The 19,915-nt window shown below is 33.0% G+C and overlaps 4 protein-coding genes across 4 annotated transcripts; 2 read left to right on the forward strand and 2 right to left on the reverse strand.

The window, feature by feature from the left end:
• Positions 1–42: 42 nt before the first annotated feature.
• BO85DRAFT_445865 (uncharacterized protein) lies at positions 43–355 on the forward strand. Its single transcript, XM_025659369.1, has one exon. The coding sequence runs from the start codon at positions 96–98 to the stop codon at positions 333–335; it is 240 nt and encodes a 79-aa protein (XP_025520363.1). The 5' UTR covers positions 43–95; the 3' UTR covers positions 336–355.
• Positions 348–2,857, reverse strand: BO85DRAFT_135869 (uncharacterized protein). Its single transcript, XM_025654037.1, has 4 exons — positions 2,481–2,857; positions 1,006–2,425; positions 623–935; positions 348–509 (listed from the first exon to the last, which is right to left on the reverse strand). Exons 1-4 carry the CDS (start codon positions 2,483–2,485, stop codon positions 361–363), a joined length of 1,887 nt encoding a protein of 628 aa, XP_025520364.1. The 5' UTR covers positions 2,486–2,857; the 3' UTR covers positions 348–360.
• A 1,242-nt stretch (positions 2,858–4,099) lies between these two features.
• Positions 4,100–5,235, reverse strand: BO85DRAFT_484443 (uncharacterized protein; the record flags this gene model as incomplete). The annotated part of the gene is made up of 5 exons (XM_025663239.1): positions 4,100–4,336; positions 4,398–4,550; positions 4,611–4,817; positions 4,867–5,049; positions 5,107–5,235. The coding sequence occupies 5 exons, from the start codon at positions 5,233–5,235 to the stop codon at positions 4,100–4,102; spliced, it is 909 nt and encodes a 302-aa protein (XP_025520365.1).
• A 919-nt stretch (positions 5,236–6,154) lies between these two features.
• Positions 6,155–9,694, forward strand: BO85DRAFT_466145 (putative AP-3 complex subunit delta). Its single transcript, XM_025662111.1, has 6 exons — positions 6,155–6,357; positions 6,412–6,530; positions 6,583–6,779; positions 6,835–7,218; positions 7,268–7,496; positions 7,568–9,694. Coding segments are annotated over exons 1-6 (2,952 nt in total). The 5' UTR covers positions 6,155–6,355; the 3' UTR covers positions 9,589–9,694.
• The last annotated feature ends 10,221 nt before the right edge of the window (positions 9,695–19,915 follow it).

The following is a 19,915-nucleotide window of genomic DNA, read 5'->3' on the forward strand; positions in this document are numbered from 1 at the left end:
ATGGAAGGAGGCATGAAGAGATTGAAGTAAAGAGGTATCATCAGCCAACCCCAGGGGCATGAGAAACCAATCCCGAATAATCGAGAGGAAAAGCCATGCCCCGACTAAAGCAGACAAGAGTGAAGAAAGCTCGAGATTCACAACACATGTCACACAAAGTACTACTGTATGAGACAATGATCCGGTTAGTATTCCTGAACTTGGTGATGAGCTATGGTGTAATGAATGACACGTACCTCGTGTTAATATCTCCCGAATCGGGATGGAGCTGCTTCCTCAAAAATAGTCCAGTCCGATCGTATACACATATAGATAGACGGATTTGTGATATGTGAGTACAGACCGTAAACTCGAGAAACTTCACATGACACGGCAAGAGATTCCGTGATAGACTGCTTTAGGCTTTTTTCCCGTTTTTAAAGCCTTGTTTAGGCGCAAACGATTACCACCAACCATCCACAATGCAAGTGGGCCAGGGTCAGAGGCCTTGGTGCGTGATTTTTTGGAACCTATAAATTGATTAGTGGGACGTATGAGATCAGAAGAAGCATGTGTATGACGATAATCAAAGATTGGTTCATTATAACAGAAAATATGAAGGGGGGTTGGTTGGGTTTCGTACCTGCCGGCTCCGGCTTCTTTTTGGGCTCTTCAAGTACAATGACAGCTTCCTCAGAGGGCGCTTCTGGAACCTCGGGAGGCGGCGGCTCTTGAGAAACAGGTTCAGGTGGCGGGGCAGGTTCGGGGGTCTTTGGCTTCTCGGGTATAGGCCACATGTGCATCGTTATAGTCCAGTCGGGCTCAATGACCGTCTCCCAGACCTGGGGAAGAATTATATCACCATTGGGTCCTATCAAGTCATAGTGACCCTCGGCAACGTGAGGTCCGATTATCTCGATATGAAGAAAAGCTTGACGTATAAGTTCTTCCATTCCCTTAATGGATACTGTAGTCAGATATACAATCTTTCAAGACATATAGTGCATGGGGCGGGATGTGCATTACCTGCCAAGTGCAGCATAAGTCGAAAGGAAAACTGAATTTTCTTCCTATAGCATCCTTGAACTTTATAGGCTTTTTCTTCTCTGGAGGAGGTGGGCTTGCGGCTGCGGCTGCGGCTGCTGTCGCTGCGGCGACTGCCTCTGCCGCTGCTGCGTTCGCAGCCTCTGTTGCTGCTGCCGCTGCTTCTGCCGCCGCCGCTGCCGCCGCTTCTTCCGCCTCTTGCTTTGCTTTTGCGGCTTCTTCAGCAGCTTTTTGCTCGGCCTCTGCTCTAGCTCGCGCTGCAGCCTCCTCTGTGATCTTCTTTTCATATGCAGCTCGTTCCTCTCTGGCGGCTTGTTCTGCGGCCTCTTGTTCGATTGCGGCTTGTCGAGCAGCTTCCCGGGCTTCACGGGCCTCGCGTTCGGTCCTTTCTTCCATTATCAACTTCTCCAACCTTGCGATAGCCTCATCCTTCACTGTATCAACAGGGGCGGGGGCGGGCGACTCGGGCGACTCGACTTGACTTGGAGAAGGCACGCGTGGATAGGGGTTGAAGTATGGAGGGATCATCCCAGGAACCATTGAATATGGTTCCCGATAAGGGTAATAACCCCCTGAGCCATAAGGGACCAGTTCGTGAGGGCTCAAAGGTGGCCCACCATATGGAGGGGGACCATGAGTCGACATATGAGACATTGCGCGCTGAGGTGGGTTGTTACCCTCTCCTCGGCCATGGGATGCTGTCGGAAGTTGGTGTGCATGATGACCGGGGTGATGCTCGTGAACGAAGAATGGGGGTATAGGAGGGCCATGAGGTTGCTGTAACTGAGCGCCATACCCGTAAACAGGGTGAGGGTACGCCGTCTGCTGGGGGGCTTGACCATTATGGCCTAGTCTGACAAGTTGGTCTGATGGAGAGGGGAAACCAGGTGGGTGCATGAACTGCCCGTGGGGAATACCAGGCCCGGTAGGATAAACGTATGACTGCCCAGGTGACGAACTGCGGGCGTAGCCCGGAACTTGAGGTACGGTTGACCAGTATCGTCTTTCTTGTGCTGCGTGACCATAAGGCCCTCCGTACTCATCCGCCGAGTCAGCGCTTTCAGGCGAATCTGGCGAAGGATGTCGGCGAGAACGACGGGTGTACGCGTCCCGTTCCTGAACCATATGTCGTCTTGCTGAGTGTCGGCGGCTTGTGGTCGAGGTCGGGCCACGTATCGTACTGTGAGGGCGAGGATGACGTGACGTCCGGGGCCGAGATGCTGAATCGGACGGCTTTAATTCGTCGGGATACGTGAGATGCGCCCATTCTTCATAAGGGTCATTGTAGCCGTGGCTTTCAGAGTCGGAAATTGGAGATACCTGTACTCCAGAGGAGTCCTCCTCATCAGTTATGGAGGAACGGTCTGAACCGTGTGCGCTAGGACCAATGGTAATATTGAGCCTGCAGGTAAGTTAGTTGGCGTGACTATCAGGTTTCATTTTGGGATGAGACACACGTCATGATGGATGCCAAGTAGTCCTTGATTCCGTTTCATCACCCTCACTTCTGGAATTCAAGTTTTGTACAGGGTCACGCAATGAGTTCAAATCAGCGAAACGAGTGGGATACTTCAAGGTATCCGAAATGCGCCGGTGTTAATTGAACGGCGGCAATCAGGCTCGAGATAAGTTGACTGTTATATGTATTTCACGAGTTGGGTAATTGCAGACTAGCCTGAGTTGTATGAGACGTCCTAACCCTTAATGGCCGAGGGGTATAAAGGTAGTATTCATTGTTTATGTCTGATAGTGGCGAGTACCATCCAAATGAGATTTCCCGGGTGTGCAATTGGACGTGGAATTTAAGGTTGAAATTTAGTGGGATCGGGTGCCCATCAGCTGCGGAGCACAGCAGGACTTCGAGTCTGAGGCCAGGCAACAAAGCAAATAGGAATGAAAGAGGAAGGGAGCGTCTCGCATATAGCGCAACGAGTCCGGAATGAACAGCAGGGAAGCACGAAGCGGGGATGGGACGAAACACCTTGTCACGGGGAAAATATAACGAACGAAGAATGCAGAGTTGACGGCCCGATTAGATCAACTGTTTGGGCCTACTGGGATTTCGGTAGTGGATCTTCGGGCAAGCCAGACATAAATCGAGGGCAAGTTTTGATTTTAAGATGGCGTCACGGCTATTATTAAGGTATTATTAGGCACTGAGCTGGCAGCCCTCTCTCCCTTCAGGTGTTAGCCAGTCCGCTGCCCAAATGCCCAATCATTTCCATGTCGAGTTGAGGTATTGTACAGTCCGTACTCGGTCTCCACTAATGATACTGGTACGTAGGACTAACAGAGTGAGTGCTACCCACCAGAATGCCAGGCTACTTGCAACAGATCCCCACTCTGTGTCTTTGTGTGTGTGTGTGTATGTGTCTATCAGTAACTTCAGTGCACTATTTGTATCTTTTAAGGTCAGGTGTGTGTATGTAGCTTATTTATATACACCTCCAAGAAGTAAATAGCCGGTCTTCAGGTACAGTGATAGATAAGCAGGGGAAATCAGAATTGCATGCGTCGTCAAGTACGTCAGTGTCGAATGGGAGATTCGCAAAGACGCCTAGTCAACTTGAATGCCTGGTAACAACTGATTACCGTACCTGCGAGGTGTGACGGCGCGATTCGATCGGCCCTACTACACAGTACTACTAGTCACTACGAAGTATAGACCCATAATTACGAAGGGCAACATTCACACAAAGTACAAGATCAACCCGTTTTATGCGCCCGATGGCCTAAGACAAGCTCCACCGGTCTGAATCCAAAGCAATTTCATCGCTGTCATGCCACAGATTCTAGAAGGATCCGCTCTCTAGACACAAACTGAATTAGCAAGAATAAATGCAAATAATGAATAACAACCAGGCAGTAGTGTTAAGAGAGATAGGAAGACATGTAGGCCATTTTAGACCTGATGTCAAGCTATTCGCGATGTTTGTAAGAGATATATATGGGGAGAGAAACGTTTACCTATCTATTTGCTCGAGAGCAATGCTTAACTATTGTGGGCTCGACAGCTAACGGAATATTATTGCAATTGCAGAGCGCCACGAGACACTCATTTTACGTGACAGAAAGGCTATAGGGGAGATTTGTCGAGCCGGTGAAGGAGCTCCTTCGCCGCAATAAGCTCGCCTTGGTTATCCTTCCAAGCCTGATGGTCTGAAGAACGGGATCTCACAATCTCATCGAGTCTGCTTCTTGCGAAAAGGGTCAGCTCGTCCAGGAGCTTGTCAGTGAGATGGCTTGCTTGAGCCGGTGAAGAGTCACGAGAGTGATCCATTAGACGTCTTCTCCTTCCCAGTAGGGACGTCGCCTGCTTCAGCGTCAGTCTTGTATTCAACACCAATCAAGGTAAAAAATATTAGGGGCCCTACTGAAACCAATCCGTAAAATCCCCGCAAATAATCAGTGCAGAGTTCTATGCTGCGAGAGAAATGATGTATCGACACCTCCAAAAGCTGGGAACAATCCGTTGTTTCAGAAGCACAGGCACCCGAATACAAGATTTCGCCGAGGAACGCATGAATCTAAAGGTGGATTGAGTCAGCTTTCGGCTCGCTGCCCTTCCCACGATCCTATATTCATACATTCCAAGAATTTGGCACAATTAATAAGGCCTCCTCAAGACAGAAAGCTGCTTGTGAGCTCATCCCCTGAGAGTGGTAGAGATCTGCGAGTTCGCACCAAGCCTCCGCATCTGTTGGGACTGCGTCTAGGAGGTTTATGAGACTAGAAATGGCATCCACAGGCCTGGACAGCGAGCGTAGGAGCGCGATCCGACGCTTTAGTACGGGCTTCCTTGTATATTAGCATCGAGTCTGTTGAGAGGCAGGGAGGACGGACCAGGTTTACGGGGTTTTCGGAAAGCGCGAGGTCATATGTTTGCAAGCATTCTTCAAGTCTGGTAGGATTCTCGGCGACCGCTTCTTCATACATGCCCCTTAATCCTATTATTCTTTCATCAGTCATGCCAAATCGAGCTGCTAGTTGCTCAGTACAAAGTAGCGCAGATTTGTCGTCCCCCGACTGTAGGCATGAAAACAAAAGTTGCTCTACTACACCATAGTTCTCAATCCCTCGTACCGATGAGGATGCGACCGTTTCCACACTGGAAGACTGACGCTTAAGTATGAGAGGTGCCTTCTGTGCCAGATGGAAAGTGGTTATCAAATTCGAACCATTCGCGAGATGGGGCTCAGGAGTCGTCTGCATGTTATGGAGCCGGCGATGAAGTAGCTAGGACTGTATTAGAGGTACCACGACGTTCCACAGTGACAGTTTCTGATCTTGTTTTTGTGAGAGGAGGATATTTGGGTCAGGATAGAATGCGAATATCCAAGCCAAAATCTGTTGATGTGCTAGCCAGAGATGGAAATGATTTGATTCGACAATGCTGCCAGGTGGTAGTATTCATGTTGTCCAACATTATCGGTCAACCAAGGTATCGCTTTCTTTATGCTGGTAGCTCCCGTGACTAGTACTTAGTAGTTAGGGGCATCAGTACTGTACTGCTTAGTACATGGATGGCCCAACAAACCAATAGGATTCAAGTAACACTGTTAGTCAGCTGTCAGTTTGCCGTATCTAGTTAATTAAAATGGGTACGTACGTAGTTCTCATCCTCCCTTGCAGTACTTACTATAAAAGTGTCATTTTATAAAATTTAGATAGATCAATAAGTGTAGGAGCCATTTGAATGTGAAATACCGAACAGATACATTTAGTCTCTGTAGTAACTTATCTAGTTTTCTTAGAGTCTTTCATCTACTATTGATTAATACTATTATAGAAGCTTGAATATATAGATTTCATGCTTACAATATTTTGTATGATTCGAAGTTCATAAATATACTAGCATTTGGTCATAATATATATAAGATATACACGAAGTACTTTATCTCAATTACTACTATGCCGATCTTGTGATGGATATAGCTTAATCTAAGAAAGATGTCTTTTGTATGGCGTTACATGGGTGGCTGGCACAGGCGGGTACTAGCTGAGCATTAGAAACTAACATTTTGATTGGTTGATTATCAGTTAACTAACTAACTAACCAACTTGGGCAAGGAGGAATATTACCCGCCGACTGCCCGGTATAGGTATTAGACAACTAGCTACTCCGCAGATACGCGAGTAGTACTCCGTAGTCTGTACTTAAAATTGTATGGCGTGAGCTACTTATGTGACTGCGCCTACCTCGCATGCCCAGTGTCTCATACCAGAATACGTAACCCAACGTCTGCAGGTACTAATAGAATTAATCCAACCAACATCAACAAGCCTTACCAAATGCCAGTGGGGTTCGAGCGCCAGTATCAGCCCAGGCACAATGTCAGCACCCGTTACTCTGATATCCTTGCCAAATGCTAATCCGGGTCAAACCAGGTTTGAGAAATCACTCTATGATCTTATAAAGGGTCTCCGACACCACAAAGGAACAGAGGAGGAATATATACAAGACAGTTTGCGAGAATGCAAGACCGAAATCAGATCACAGGATATGGGTACGTGCGTTCATTCATTCAGCTCGGCTTGCCTAAAACTTACTCCTGGTAGACAAAAAGGCCACAGCACTCCTCAAACTAATATACTTGGAGATGTTTGGTTATGACATGTCGTGGGCATCGTTTCATGTTCTGGAGGTCATGTCGTCCGCGAAGTATCTACAGAAACGCGCTGGGTACCTCGGAGCAGTCCAGAGTTTCAGACCAGATACAGAGGTGCTGATGCTTGCAACAAACCTTCTAAAAAAGGTCATAGACTCCCATTCAATGAAGTGGCAACTTTCCGCTGACTAGCATATTATAGGATCTCGTGTCTCACAGTATACCGAATATGTCCCTTCCACTGATCACACTGCCAAACATCGCAACGACATCCCTCTCAATGTCTTTACTTCCAGACGTCTTGTCTCGAATCTCTCACTCCCATTCCGTGGTGCGGAAGAAGGCTATCATATGTCTCTATAGACTGGCTTTAGCTTACCCTGATGCACTCAAACTAGCATGGCCTAAGCTCAAGGAGAGGCTCATGGATGACCAGGAGGACACCAGTGTGACTACGGCTGTGCTCAACGTTGTATGTGAATTAGGGTGGCGGAGGCCTCATGATTTTCTGCCACTTGCTCCAAGATTCTTTGAGCTGCTGGTAGATGGAGGTAATAATTGGATGGCCATCAAGATAATAAAGCTCGTACGTTGGTCCCCATGCTCAGATCATATCACGTTCCTAACAGTCATAGTTTGCGACTCTGACGCCTCTCGAACCGCGATTGATACGAAAGCTGCACCGTCCATTGGTGAACATAATCCAAACGACCACGGCAATGTCATTACTCTATGAGTGCATCAACGGTCTGATTCAGGGCGGTATACTTGACTTCGATGCGGGGATCGAAGAAAAGGATGAAATTGCAAGTCTGTGTGTTGGCAAACTTCGGGGCATGGTAGTTTCTGACTCGGATCCAAACCGTGAGCGCTCCTTCTATAACACAAACATAAGAATAATTGAACCAGAAGAGAGGCTAACAGAGAAGCACAAGTCAAATATGTGGCGCTCCTGGCCTTCAACAAGATCGTGCTCACATATCCAGGCCTAGTGTCATTGCAACAGGATGTGATAATGCATTGCTTAGATGATGCCGATATATCCATCCGTCTCCAAGCACTTGAGCTTGCAGCAAGAATGGTCACGAGTGATAGCCTACAGTCAATCGTTGGTCGGCTGATTTCCCAGCTTATGGATTCCCGGCCACTCAAGAAGGGAAGCCACCTTGAACCTGGGGATGGGTACCCCGAATGGGAGAATGATAAGCAGCGAAGTGAATGGACGAATAAGGCGCCACTTATATTGCCGCCAGAATACAGGGTTCAAGTGATACATCGCATTTTAGATATATGCTCCTTTGACAATTACTCAAACCTGACAGACTTCGAATGGTATGTGGACGTGCTGATACGGCTGGTGACCCTTCTCCCGGCAGACAGCGAGGATACCTTTATGACGAATGCTACACATAATGAGCAAGAAACTTTGTCTCAGAGCAATATAACGGACCGAATTGGCTCAGAGATACGGAATATTGCTGTCCGTGTTCGAGATGTTCGAATGGAAGCGACTAGGGCTGCGGAGTCTCTAATTCTTATTGACAACAGGCAGACCCTGTTCTCTGGAGTACCAATGTCGAACAATAGTGCTCTAGGCCCCCTTGCATGGGTCGTTGGGGAGTATGCTCAATACCTCTCGTCGCCTAGACAGACTCTTTACTCGTTAATAGACGTGTCCAACGTTTCATTGCCAGCAAAAACTCTTTCCCTCTACGTCCAAGCTATACCGAAGATATTCACCCAAATCGTTTGCAGCGGTGGTCGAGACTGGAGCTCGAGCAAAAGGAGCGAGGTTGCACTGAACCTGGCCCGAATCATCGACTTCTTGGAAGCCCTGGGGGCACATCCAGATTTGAATGTGCAGGAAAGGGCCATCGAGTTTCTAGAGATTATGCGATTGGCAGCTGACGCCGCACATTCAACGAGTCTAGATGCCCACGATATCCCATTTTTGCTATCTTCAGTGATCCCTGGTCTTTTCGATGGCCTCGAGCTAAACCCGGTCTCTGTTAATGCCCAGAAGAAAGTTCAATCGCCAGACGAGCTGCAGTTACACCAGACATTTAACGAAGATCTTTGGGTGCTCTTCAGTCATGAACAAGGGAATTCTCACGAGAAAGAGAGTAAACTGCCATTCCACGAATATTATTATAGTCGAGAGACATTTGTCCCGGATAAGCAGGGCATGGACAGCACCTCAGATGATTTGCAACTGATGCCGTTTGCGACCACCGGACTGGATCATCTAGATGATCAGGCCGCCCTTGTAAGGCGGAAACACTACCGAAAAGAGCGCACTCGAGATGACCCATTCTACATTGGAACCGAAGATGCGTGGACCGCTATATCTGAGCCCTCCCGGCCCCAGTTGCAGATCTCGGACGAAGGCGAGCTAAACATCGACGCCATTCCTATTATTGATCTCAAATTGAGTGAAACGAGGGAACGACACAGCGATCACATGTCTTCTCCCCCGCCTGAAGAGACCCAGTCCACGGCCGGATCACGACTTAGAAGATATCATGTAATCCCGGATGAGATGATCGGACACGAAGAGGAGCTTGGTGTCAAAGACACTAACTCCCTTAACAAATCAAATCGGTCACCGCTTTTAGTGGATTCCAGCGGTTTACAGCGCCTCACTTTAGGGGAGGAGGGGGTATCCTCAGGATACACGCGAAGCGTCCCAAGGGCCGAAGATGATGCGGAAATGGCCAAGGCAATGCAGCAAGTGGAAAGGTTCCGACTGGAATTGCAAAGGGAGTCAGAGCGCGTTCATCCAACAGGAGTTCCCTCCGAGGGAACATTGGTCAAAAAGAAGAAACGGGTAAAGAAGACTACGGTCCCTGTTTCTCGGGATAGTGGACAGAAGCATGAACCAGTTCTAGATGGAAATAGTCAGCGCAAGCCGAAGAAGAAGAGGCCCAAAAACCAAAGGGTGGTGACATCTTCTTGAGGATGACTGTCAATCAATATAACTTGAAATTAAGAGAAATAAATTCAGGTAGTCACCATAGTGGTGTCTAATAGAAGTTCCGCACATGCGACCTGCGCTTTTCACGGCATGACAGATAATAAGATACCAAAACGTCGGTAGCACGTAAAACAAGAACGCGCAAAACAAGAGACTCGGGATATCAGTTAGGTGCATCACTATTATCGCCGCCGCTGTTCTTAAAAGCAACTTTAACAGTCTTTACAAGCTTTCATAGTTTCAAAGTATTAAGCGGCTGACGCTTGCGACCACGGTGGACCAAAGCTTCGGTACGATCCCTAGAACTTCAAGGAAGATTCCTCCACAGACAACGAACGCGAGAATGGCTGTCCTAAAGTTAGCCTTGGTGACTGAGGTGGCCGTAAAGCAGTTCGCAACATACCCACCCACACAGTGGACACAGGCGACCTTGGAGTCTGCTTTGACTTGACAACTGTCTTGCCTTTACCACGCTTTGCAGATTCCTGCTTCGCGAACCTTTCGTTGGCCTTCCTTTGCTGGGGAGTTTGAGCCTAGGTATTCAGTCAATATACTGTAGCTCAACGTTTCAAGGCGATCGGGGCTAAATGAACTACCATGACTGTCTGCCTTGTGTGCACGAAACCAAATGATATAGGACTACTATGCCTGTAAGGGAAGTAGTGAACCCGGTGGTACTAGAGACACATAGAAAGTAACAAGACAATCGACTCCAGGAGTAGATGTCACAGCTGTAGGTGGTTATTAGCTCTACAAGAGGCCACGTTGTACCAAAACACTCCGTATGTGCTGGAAAGTCGACCACATACCTAGCTGAGTAATCCTACCAGTCATGTGCAAATAGGGGTAACTCAGCTCCGACAGTGTCACAATTTAGACTAGCAAATCAATGCTTAGTTCTGCGTGTACAGAGTAATCTGATAAGTGGCTACATACTATTGTGCTGGTGTTTTAGTGGTATAGCAATCAACTATATTTTGAAGAATTACTTTTTGAATTATACTAATGTTTATGTTAAGTAAATTATAATATATTGTATGATGAATAAGTACTGTATCTACTCCTAGGAGAACAAATAAAAATATATTTAAGATATTTTGTATTTTTTTGTATTATATCTGATAAAATTTTGGAATCTCCACGGGTACAAATACTTTTCTTAAGTTAATTAGCTAAATTCTAATTTTTTATAACATAATAACTGTGGAAGCTGTTCAAACAGTCATATTTGGTGCTATGTAACAAGAATTTCTAATATAGTAAAAGGAACTCAGAGAAAAATGTATAATTATATAAAGATAAATAAGTAATATAATATAAGTAAATAAGACAAATAAGATAAAAATTATATAATTCTAGAATATTACTTATTATTATATTATTTTTTTATTAAGTCTGGCTGCTCTCAGCCAGCAGTAAATCATTTTTTATAATCTAATATAAATCTATTAATCTCTATAATTACTAGCTTTTATAAAAAGTATTTAAAAAATCAAAATAAATAAAATATTTTATATAATAATATTAAAATTGAAAAAAATTCTTAAAATTTATTAAATACTAAATATAATTTACTATATTTAATACTAGTTATTAAATTTTATATTAAAGATAATTATATTATAAATAACCTATTAAAATAGTTAAATAGTCTGACTGCTCTAATATGATAATAAGGATTTGCTTTATAAAAATTGATATATAAAAATTATAGTCTTTTTATAAATGACTTTTTAATCCATATAATATGAAAAATATAGAATTATATATGTATAAATATCTCCTGGATTAGAATATTGAATATAAATATTAATATAAATTAATTAAATTATTTATTTATATAATTTCATATTAATAATGAAGTATACTAGTTATTATCTTATTAATTTTTCAATCAGGTATTATGTACATGTTTTTAAAGATAATCTGGTATTACTATAATTAATATATAAAAATATCATTATTTTTTATATAATTAAGCAATTAGCTAATTATAGTATATAAAGTAATTTTAAAAGTTGAGAAAAAAAGATTATAACGGCTTAGAATAAAAGATATCATAATAGGTATTATAAAGCTTTCCAGAGATAATCTTATATTATATTATAGAAATTCTAGATTAAAAGTCTTAGAATATCAAAATATTAATATATTTATAATCTCACTAAAAGACTCCTATCTATAATAACAAAAATAATAATAATAATAATAAATGAACATATAACTTAGCATATTATTGATTAACTATTAAAAAATTCTTGATCATAATATATATTTTCATAAGAGAAATATAGAATTTTTGTAGAATAATTATTCGGGAGCTATATGTGAATTATTAAATACTATAAATAATTATATATAGTTTCTACGGAACTGTTTTTATAGTCATATAATCTATTTAAAAATATAATAATATTTAGAAGTATATATTCTGGATCTGTTTCTTTATTCATAAGGAATGATATTTATAAATATAAATTATTTAATATTATTTTCAATATTTTAATATTCTGGTCTTTCAGAATCTAGATATAAATTCTAAATTTATATATATAATATTAAAGAATAATTTAAAATTCTAAAAAAATATTTTTATACTGGAAACTTTTCATGAGTTTATAAATTTTTCTATAACAAATATTTAATTATTGGTAATTTCCATCTATATTATCTTCTAGAAATTAAATAGAAAATATATATAATTTATTGATTGGCTGATTAAGTACTAGTTTTAAAAGAATAAGAAACAAAATATTAATTTAAGTTCTGATTTACTAAGATCCCTGTACTAGTATAATATAATTAAACAATTGAATAGAAAAAAGCAGGTATAAAGATAATATATGTATAAAGTTCTATATTGATTAATATATAATAAACTAATAATTACTAATGTATTAAATCTTATATCATAAATAAATTAAGAAGATAAAATCATATAATTCTAGTAACTAATAAGATAAGCTTATATAAATAAGTCTTTGAAGTCTATAATTATACTTATTTAATGAGATTTTAATACTATATTGGGAAATATTTTGTTATTAATTCATATAGAAAACTAGATTATCTAAAAAATATTATCTTTTGAGATTGGTACTGCTGACCTATGTAAGATAATAAATTATTATTATTTATTATTATTATATATACCATGGATTACTTTATAAGAGACCTGCTAATTTATATATTATATTAACTATATAAAATATTTAGGCTAGATAGTATCCTGAATCTTATTTTATAATAATTATTTATATAATCCTTTTTATATATACTTATTATCTAGAGTTCTATGACTGGTATATATTTATTACTATACTAGATAAAATACATGAAAATATTAAGTTATAATTAAAGTTTTACAAGATTTTTGACTTGCTTTTATATATTATCTATTTTATAACATATTCAGATAATAAAGTAATATAATAATAAGCTGGTGTAGTGATTTTTACTACTTTAAATCTTTATATAATATGTGATATTTAATCTTGCTTAATTTAGTAATATTAAAGTTATTTAAATATATAAAAGATCTTTATAAGATAGAAAATTAATACTTGCCTGTAAAATCTTTAATTATAGTTAATTTATTATTAAGAAAATATATATTACAGTACCTAATATTAAGATAAATTCTTAAAAAATTATTTAAATGGGATCAAGCCTTGTGGTGAAATACAAATAATTCTTAAAAAAATTATACAATAATAATAAATTAGTATTAAAGTATAGAATTCTGAAATTAGATTTCTAAGATTATTTATTTATTATTATAAAAGTATAATATCTTACAGAGGTCCTTTTGGTTTTCGAAAATTAGAATAAAAAAATAATATTTTTATAAGTAAATACTGGATTAATTAATTTATTTAATATTATTAGATTAAATTAAAGTCTAAATATACTTAATATTTTATTTATTAATATATAAAATATAGGAATATTAATATTATAATTTAATAATTTGGATCAATATAGAATATTATATAAAAATATAATATTCTTGTGCATGATACTTATAATATAAATAGAATATATTATTGAATAAGAATAATTTTAATTATAAGGATTATCTGCAGTATTAAATTTTATTAAATGAATATGAGATCTATATAATCTATAAATTATAAATGATTTATTTTAATTATTATAATACTAGAGAAAATATATTATTTTTCATAAATTATTTTTACAGGTAAAATATAATAAAAAGGTAGTTTAAAGTTATTTTTAAATAATTAATAATTTAGTATTAGTGATAATAAATAAATAAATACTAAATAATAAACTTATATTTAACTAGTTTTAATATTTTAATATATATATAATTTGAAAAATAATAGGCTAGTATTGTCTTCTTATTCTTAATAATTATAAAAACTATTTAATTATCAAATTTAAATAATATTATAAAAAGAGATTAGTTATTTATATATATATATATATATATATTATTTTATTTTTCTATAAACTTCAAATACCTGATATTATTTATTTTATATTATAATAAATTTTATAGAGCTATTAAATTTAAGATATAATTAATCAAAATATCTATTATATATAAAAAGACTTTTTATATTGTTTAAAAAAATATATTTAGAAGCATTTAATATAGTAAATATAAAATAAGATTTTACTGTAATAAGACTTTTTTATATAAAATGTAAAAGATACTTTAATATTTTAAAGATTTAAACTAAATATTTCTATTATCTTTGATATTATTATTTAATTTGATTTATTTATTAAAAACATCTTTCACTTTTTATTAACTGAGTTATTAAAGAGCGGAGATTGAAATATTAAAAAAAGCTAAATTATTATTATTTATTATTGATTAAATACTTAAAAGATATATAAGTATATAAAGAATAATATAGAATATTATATTACTTTGACAGAAATTAAATTAACTTTGTATAGTAGATTAATATAAAACATAAATAAATCCTAAAATATTCTCATGAAAAAATGTATGTTAGATAGTTTTACTTTATATTATATTACTTAGAAAAAGAAATCAAAGTTATATAAATAATAAATATAATTTATGTCAGCTACCATACTGCAGTAATTATAATAAGAAAAGTTATAATTATTCTGAATATCCAAATAAAGTCAATGTCTAGTTTACTTGAACATAAGTTATTTATATAATATTTAATTTAATTTTAATTTAAAGTGATTATTGTAATATGATAGACAGAATAGTAGCCTATTTAAAATATTAGAGATTACTATACTGGCTTATTATTATATTGCTTTATTGTCTGATTATACTATTATTATTCTGCTTAATAAAAGAATAAAAATAATAAAAATAGCTTAGTCCAGCTGGCAGCAATATTTTTTAAATTAAATATACAGAAAATATTTATATTTTCATCTATAATCTTATTATCTAAAATAATTGTTTATAGTTTTAATATATATATATATATATATATTTAAATTATAATTAATTGAATATAATTTGATTATTTTTATCTTATGAAATATTAAAGAAAATTATATAATTTCCGATCTAGCTATCTAGTTATCTTCTTATGTAGTTAGCTAGCTAGCTAGCTTATATATATATATAATGTTATTATATTACTGTTACAGGTTACGAATTCTTATAGCTATAAATTATTGACACTTATATTTTCTATTATTTTTCAGTGTTTTTTATGTATTGTATATGAACATTTTCATATTTAAGATTTCTTATATTTTAATCAGTGTAATATATATTTTTATAGTAATTTAGCTGGTTTAGTATTTAGGCTTAATATTTATTACTTAACTGTAAGCAGTATGACTGAATTTTCATTATAATATTATTTAAAGACTTGTTTAATACTAATATTTCTAAAACTATCTTAAAATTTGAAGACTAGACTAATTAATCAATATAATAAAGAAATTTAAATTATCTATATTTATATAATCCGGATATATAGGACTTGGTTTAGAATAAAAATATATATATATTGATTATTTATATCAGTGATAATAATATTCTATTTATTAAATAAAGATTATAATATAGTATAGAGCAGGCTAGATAATATAATTTCAAATTTTATATATAATTCTAATTATAAAAAATAAAAATAATTAAATTATTCTATATTTATAATTTTAATATTATATATAAGACTAGTCCCACAGCATGTTCCTAGAATTATAATTCTATATTTAAAGTATATATTCTTTAGAACATATATGAGATCTTTACTTTTATTATAATTATTTATTTATTATAATAATATGAATAATTAAAATATTTTTTTATATTATACAGATACCTTTAATAAGGTTTATAATATATTTATTTTACAGTTATTTAATATAAATTACTATATAATACTGTCAGAAAATATGATTCTATTATCTATATATATTTAATTTATATAATTTAAATATATATATAAATTAATTTTTTTTAACTAATTATATATACGGTTAATAGCAAGCCTAAAAAATATTAATAATATTAATAATAATATCTAAGATAGTAATCACGGTGGTTATAGCTATAAATTTAATTATAAATATAATGATATTTATAATTATAGTAGGAATTTAAGTAAATATCCCGGTATAATGTGAAAGAAAATAATTTAATATTATTAATAAAAATATTATATAATATATCTTCGTATAAATATTTGGGTTAATATAATTATTATATTTACTCCGCCTGTATTATTATCTGGAATATTATTTCAAATATTATTAGCTAATACAATTAATATTAACTTTAATTCTTTTAAAATATCTATACTGTATTAATTTACTTTAATATTATTATTATAATTTAAAAAAGCTAATACCTGAACTACTTACATGAAAAATACTTGATTTTAATATTATTCAGATAATAATTTATTCTAAGTATTATTCTATATTTTTTTACTTTCTGTATACATACAGCTAAAACTATTATTAATAAGATTTTTTAAACTGTTGGTTATAGTAAGTACTATTTTAATTAAATTAATACGTAAATAAAATCGTTCCTATAAAAATTTAAAAATTTACTATATTTAATATATACTGATATTCTTATATAATTTTATTTTATATAAGTAGTTAGAATACTAGCATATTTATATATATTAAGATTAAAATATTATTTTTATTTAATATAGTAAACAGATTAATCTTATAAGTTATAAGATAATTTAGAATTTATATTTTTATAATGTTATAGTATACTTATTACTTTTTCATCTTATTTATTAATACAGTTAACAAGATGGCTTTTCTATTAATTTTAATTTATTATTATACAGCTCATGCCTTTTAATAAAAGATTTATAATTTTATTAAATATATTATTAATTTCAATATTAAAAAAGATATTTTATTAGTATTCTATGATTTCTATCTCTGTAAAAAAAGAAATATAATTTATTTTTTATATTAAGCTTTATAATCTTAGTCTATATTCTAAAAATCTTATTTATATAAATATTCATAGATTATTATTTATATATATATAGACTAATATATATTATTTTATTATTTTTACTAATTATATTTTCTAATATTACTGGGTATTTCTATTCAAAAAATATAATAAAATATATAATAAATTTATTATTTTATAGAACTACTAATGCTAGTTAAATATTAATATTACATATATTTATAATAATAATATATCTTAATATTAATTATTCATATTTTATTATTAAAAATAAAATATTATCTCGAATTCTGTTCCATGCTACTGCTTAAATCTTAATTAATTATTAAGATCAAGAATCACTATCTAGTTAAATCTTATATATTAATTATAATAAATAATTAATTGCCTTGTTTCCTGTAAGATTATATTATTTTTTAATTAATTATATATATAATAAACTTATATATAATATTTTCAGAAAAATTCTTTATAAACTTTGTATAGTATATAATTAGATATTTTATAATAAAATATTATTATTATATTCGCTAGGCCTTTTTTACACTGGCCTCTACTTATACTATACTCTTTAGCTATTTTTCTGTCTGACTTGAAAAAGTAAATCTTACTTATTAAGATAGATAGACAGTAGCTGGAGGGTATAATATAAGTAAAGACTAGTATAGAAAAAGTCTAGCTGGTGTAGTAATAGTATTTTCTATTTTATTGTGAAAAGTTTATAGTTACTGCTACTAGTATCTTATTTTGAAAAAATTTATAATAAACTAGAAAATTATATACAGAAGAACTATTTTATTAATCATTGTAAATTAGTCTATAAGATTTATAATCTTTAAACTTGTCAGATTATATATGTTTGTAATATTATTTTTAATAAAAAATTTATTTTCTAAATATTATTAGTAATATTCATATATAATCTTAATCTCATATATAATAATAAAATTAATATAGAAACTCTAGTTCAGAAAGATTTTTATTAATAGTTATTATTTAATATTTTTTAATATTAATAGTCTATCTCTGTCTTTTTCCGTAGTTATTCTATTATAAATAAATAGAATAGTAATAAAAAGCTAGACTGACTATTAAAATATAAATAAATTAATATATTATTATTTTTATTTATAATTAATAATATTGTCTGTAATACTATATCTGAACTGATAATCATTATTAAAAAATGGATCTGGAAAGTAACTAGTTATTACAGATCTTCCAGCTTAGTACTAATATTTCTTATATAAAATCTGTTATTTTCTGTATAGAATCTGTAATATTCATCTAAATAATTATTATATTATTTTATATATACTTATAAGCGTTTATATACACTTTTTAATTTTTTAAAGTCATATATTAGTAGTATAAATAGAAATCTAGACTTGAATATTAGTATTCTTTATAAATTACTTATCAACAATGATCTTGCTAATACTCTATTTCTAAAAATTATAATTATATAATTTTTTACTGGTCTATATATTAAGAGGATTATTTTTAATGAAAACTTAATATTTTAAGATACTAGTTATATTTTTATTCTATATATTAATATTATAGCCTATACTGAAGTATGTAAATAATATAAAATAATATATTATATTATATTATAAAATATAGAAATAAATTAAAATATTTCTTATGTAATTTTATAATTCTGTAATATATATTTTCTTTTATTTATATAAATATTTAAAATCAAGTATAATAGTATTTGTAAGACTTATTTTATACGGGCACTACCTGCGCCAGCTATACCCAAGCACCCCTGCAAAAGCACGCCCCCCAATGCTTTTAGGGGTCTAAATACCTTGAAAGGTTACATTTAACTGCTGTTTACAACTATCTACATCATTTTCCTGACATTTTTTGATATTATATAGCCATAATATCACAAAAGTCTGTTAAAAAGATTATATGGTCTTAAGTAATCAATCTGATTACTATAAAAAATCTGTATATTTAAATAAATATTCTACTTAAAAATACTCATAAATTCAAGTATTATTAAAAAAGTAATAACAGACATGAGCCCCTGAAAAATATTATCCTGATTTTTTTAAATAATATAATTATATTAGTAGAAAGAATAGCAGAGACTTTCGTTCTAGATATAATTATAAAAAATTTTATTAAAATTAAAAATACTGTATATATACAGCAAGCTAATCAAATTAAATTAATTAGATTTATTATAATATTAGATAATAGAAATAGCAGTACCTCTACTTTAGTATTATAATTATATCTTAAAATAATAAGATAAAATATTATTCTAATCTCTGAGTTATATATATTTAATTAAGTTAATAAAATATATATTAAAAATACCAGTATCAGTTTTTAATTAATTTTTATAAAAATCTCAGAAATCCTGGCAAGGCTAAAACCCCTAGTAGAAAATCTGGAATTATATATATATAAAATTATTAATTTAATAATTTAATTATTATACCATAAGAATCAGGTCTTAGTTAACTAAGTTAATAAAAGTATTATTATATATAGAAATTCTATAATTTCTAATTATAAGATACTAACTGAAAAAGTCTTTTTAAGTAGTAATATATTCTTAGTTACTTATAATATAAACAATATTAAATATTTTATATATATAAATACTTCCTGGATCAAAGTCTTAGAAGTAAATATTATATTTAAATACTGCAGATATACCATGATCCTTATAAATATAAATATTAATATAATTAAAAAAAGTAATTTTTTAAAATATTAATATAAGTTAATTAAGTATCTGAATATTATAAATATCTATTACTAGATTATCATTTTTATAGATATTATATATATAAACTAGATAAAGCTCTGGAAATAAATTATTTAAAAAAATTAATTTTTTATATTAATAATAAA

The sequence above is a fragment of the Aspergillus piperis genome (assembly GCF_003184755.1).
Source record: "Aspergillus piperis CBS 112811 unplaced genomic scaffold BO85scaffold_2, whole genome shotgun sequence".
NCBI classification, from domain to species: domain Eukaryota; kingdom Fungi; phylum Ascomycota; class Eurotiomycetes; order Eurotiales; family Aspergillaceae; genus Aspergillus; species Aspergillus piperis.

Bases quoted from the DNA above. Each gene is read 5' to 3' on its own strand.
- BO85DRAFT_445865 (XM_025659369.1), top strand. From the start codon at position 96: ATGCCCCGACTAAAGCAGACAAGAGTGAAGAAAGCTCGAGATTCACAA.
- BO85DRAFT_135869 (XM_025654037.1), bottom strand. The intron at 936-1,005 runs GTAATGCACATC...GTATCCATTAAG, and splicing joins ACTTATGCTGCACTTGGCAG to GGAATGGAAGAACTTATACG. The intron at 510-622 runs GTACGAAACCCA...ATCAATTTATAG, and splicing joins AAAGAAGCCGGAGCCGGCAG to GTTCCAAAAAATCACGCACC.
- BO85DRAFT_466145 (XM_025662111.1), top strand. The intron at 6,780-6,834 runs GTCATAGACTCC...AGCATATTATAG, and splicing joins CAACAAACCTTCTAAAAAAG to GATCTCGTGTCTCACAGTAT. The intron at 7,219-7,267 runs GTACGTTGGTCC...TAACAGTCATAG, and splicing joins CCATCAAGATAATAAAGCTC to TTTGCGACTCTGACGCCTCT.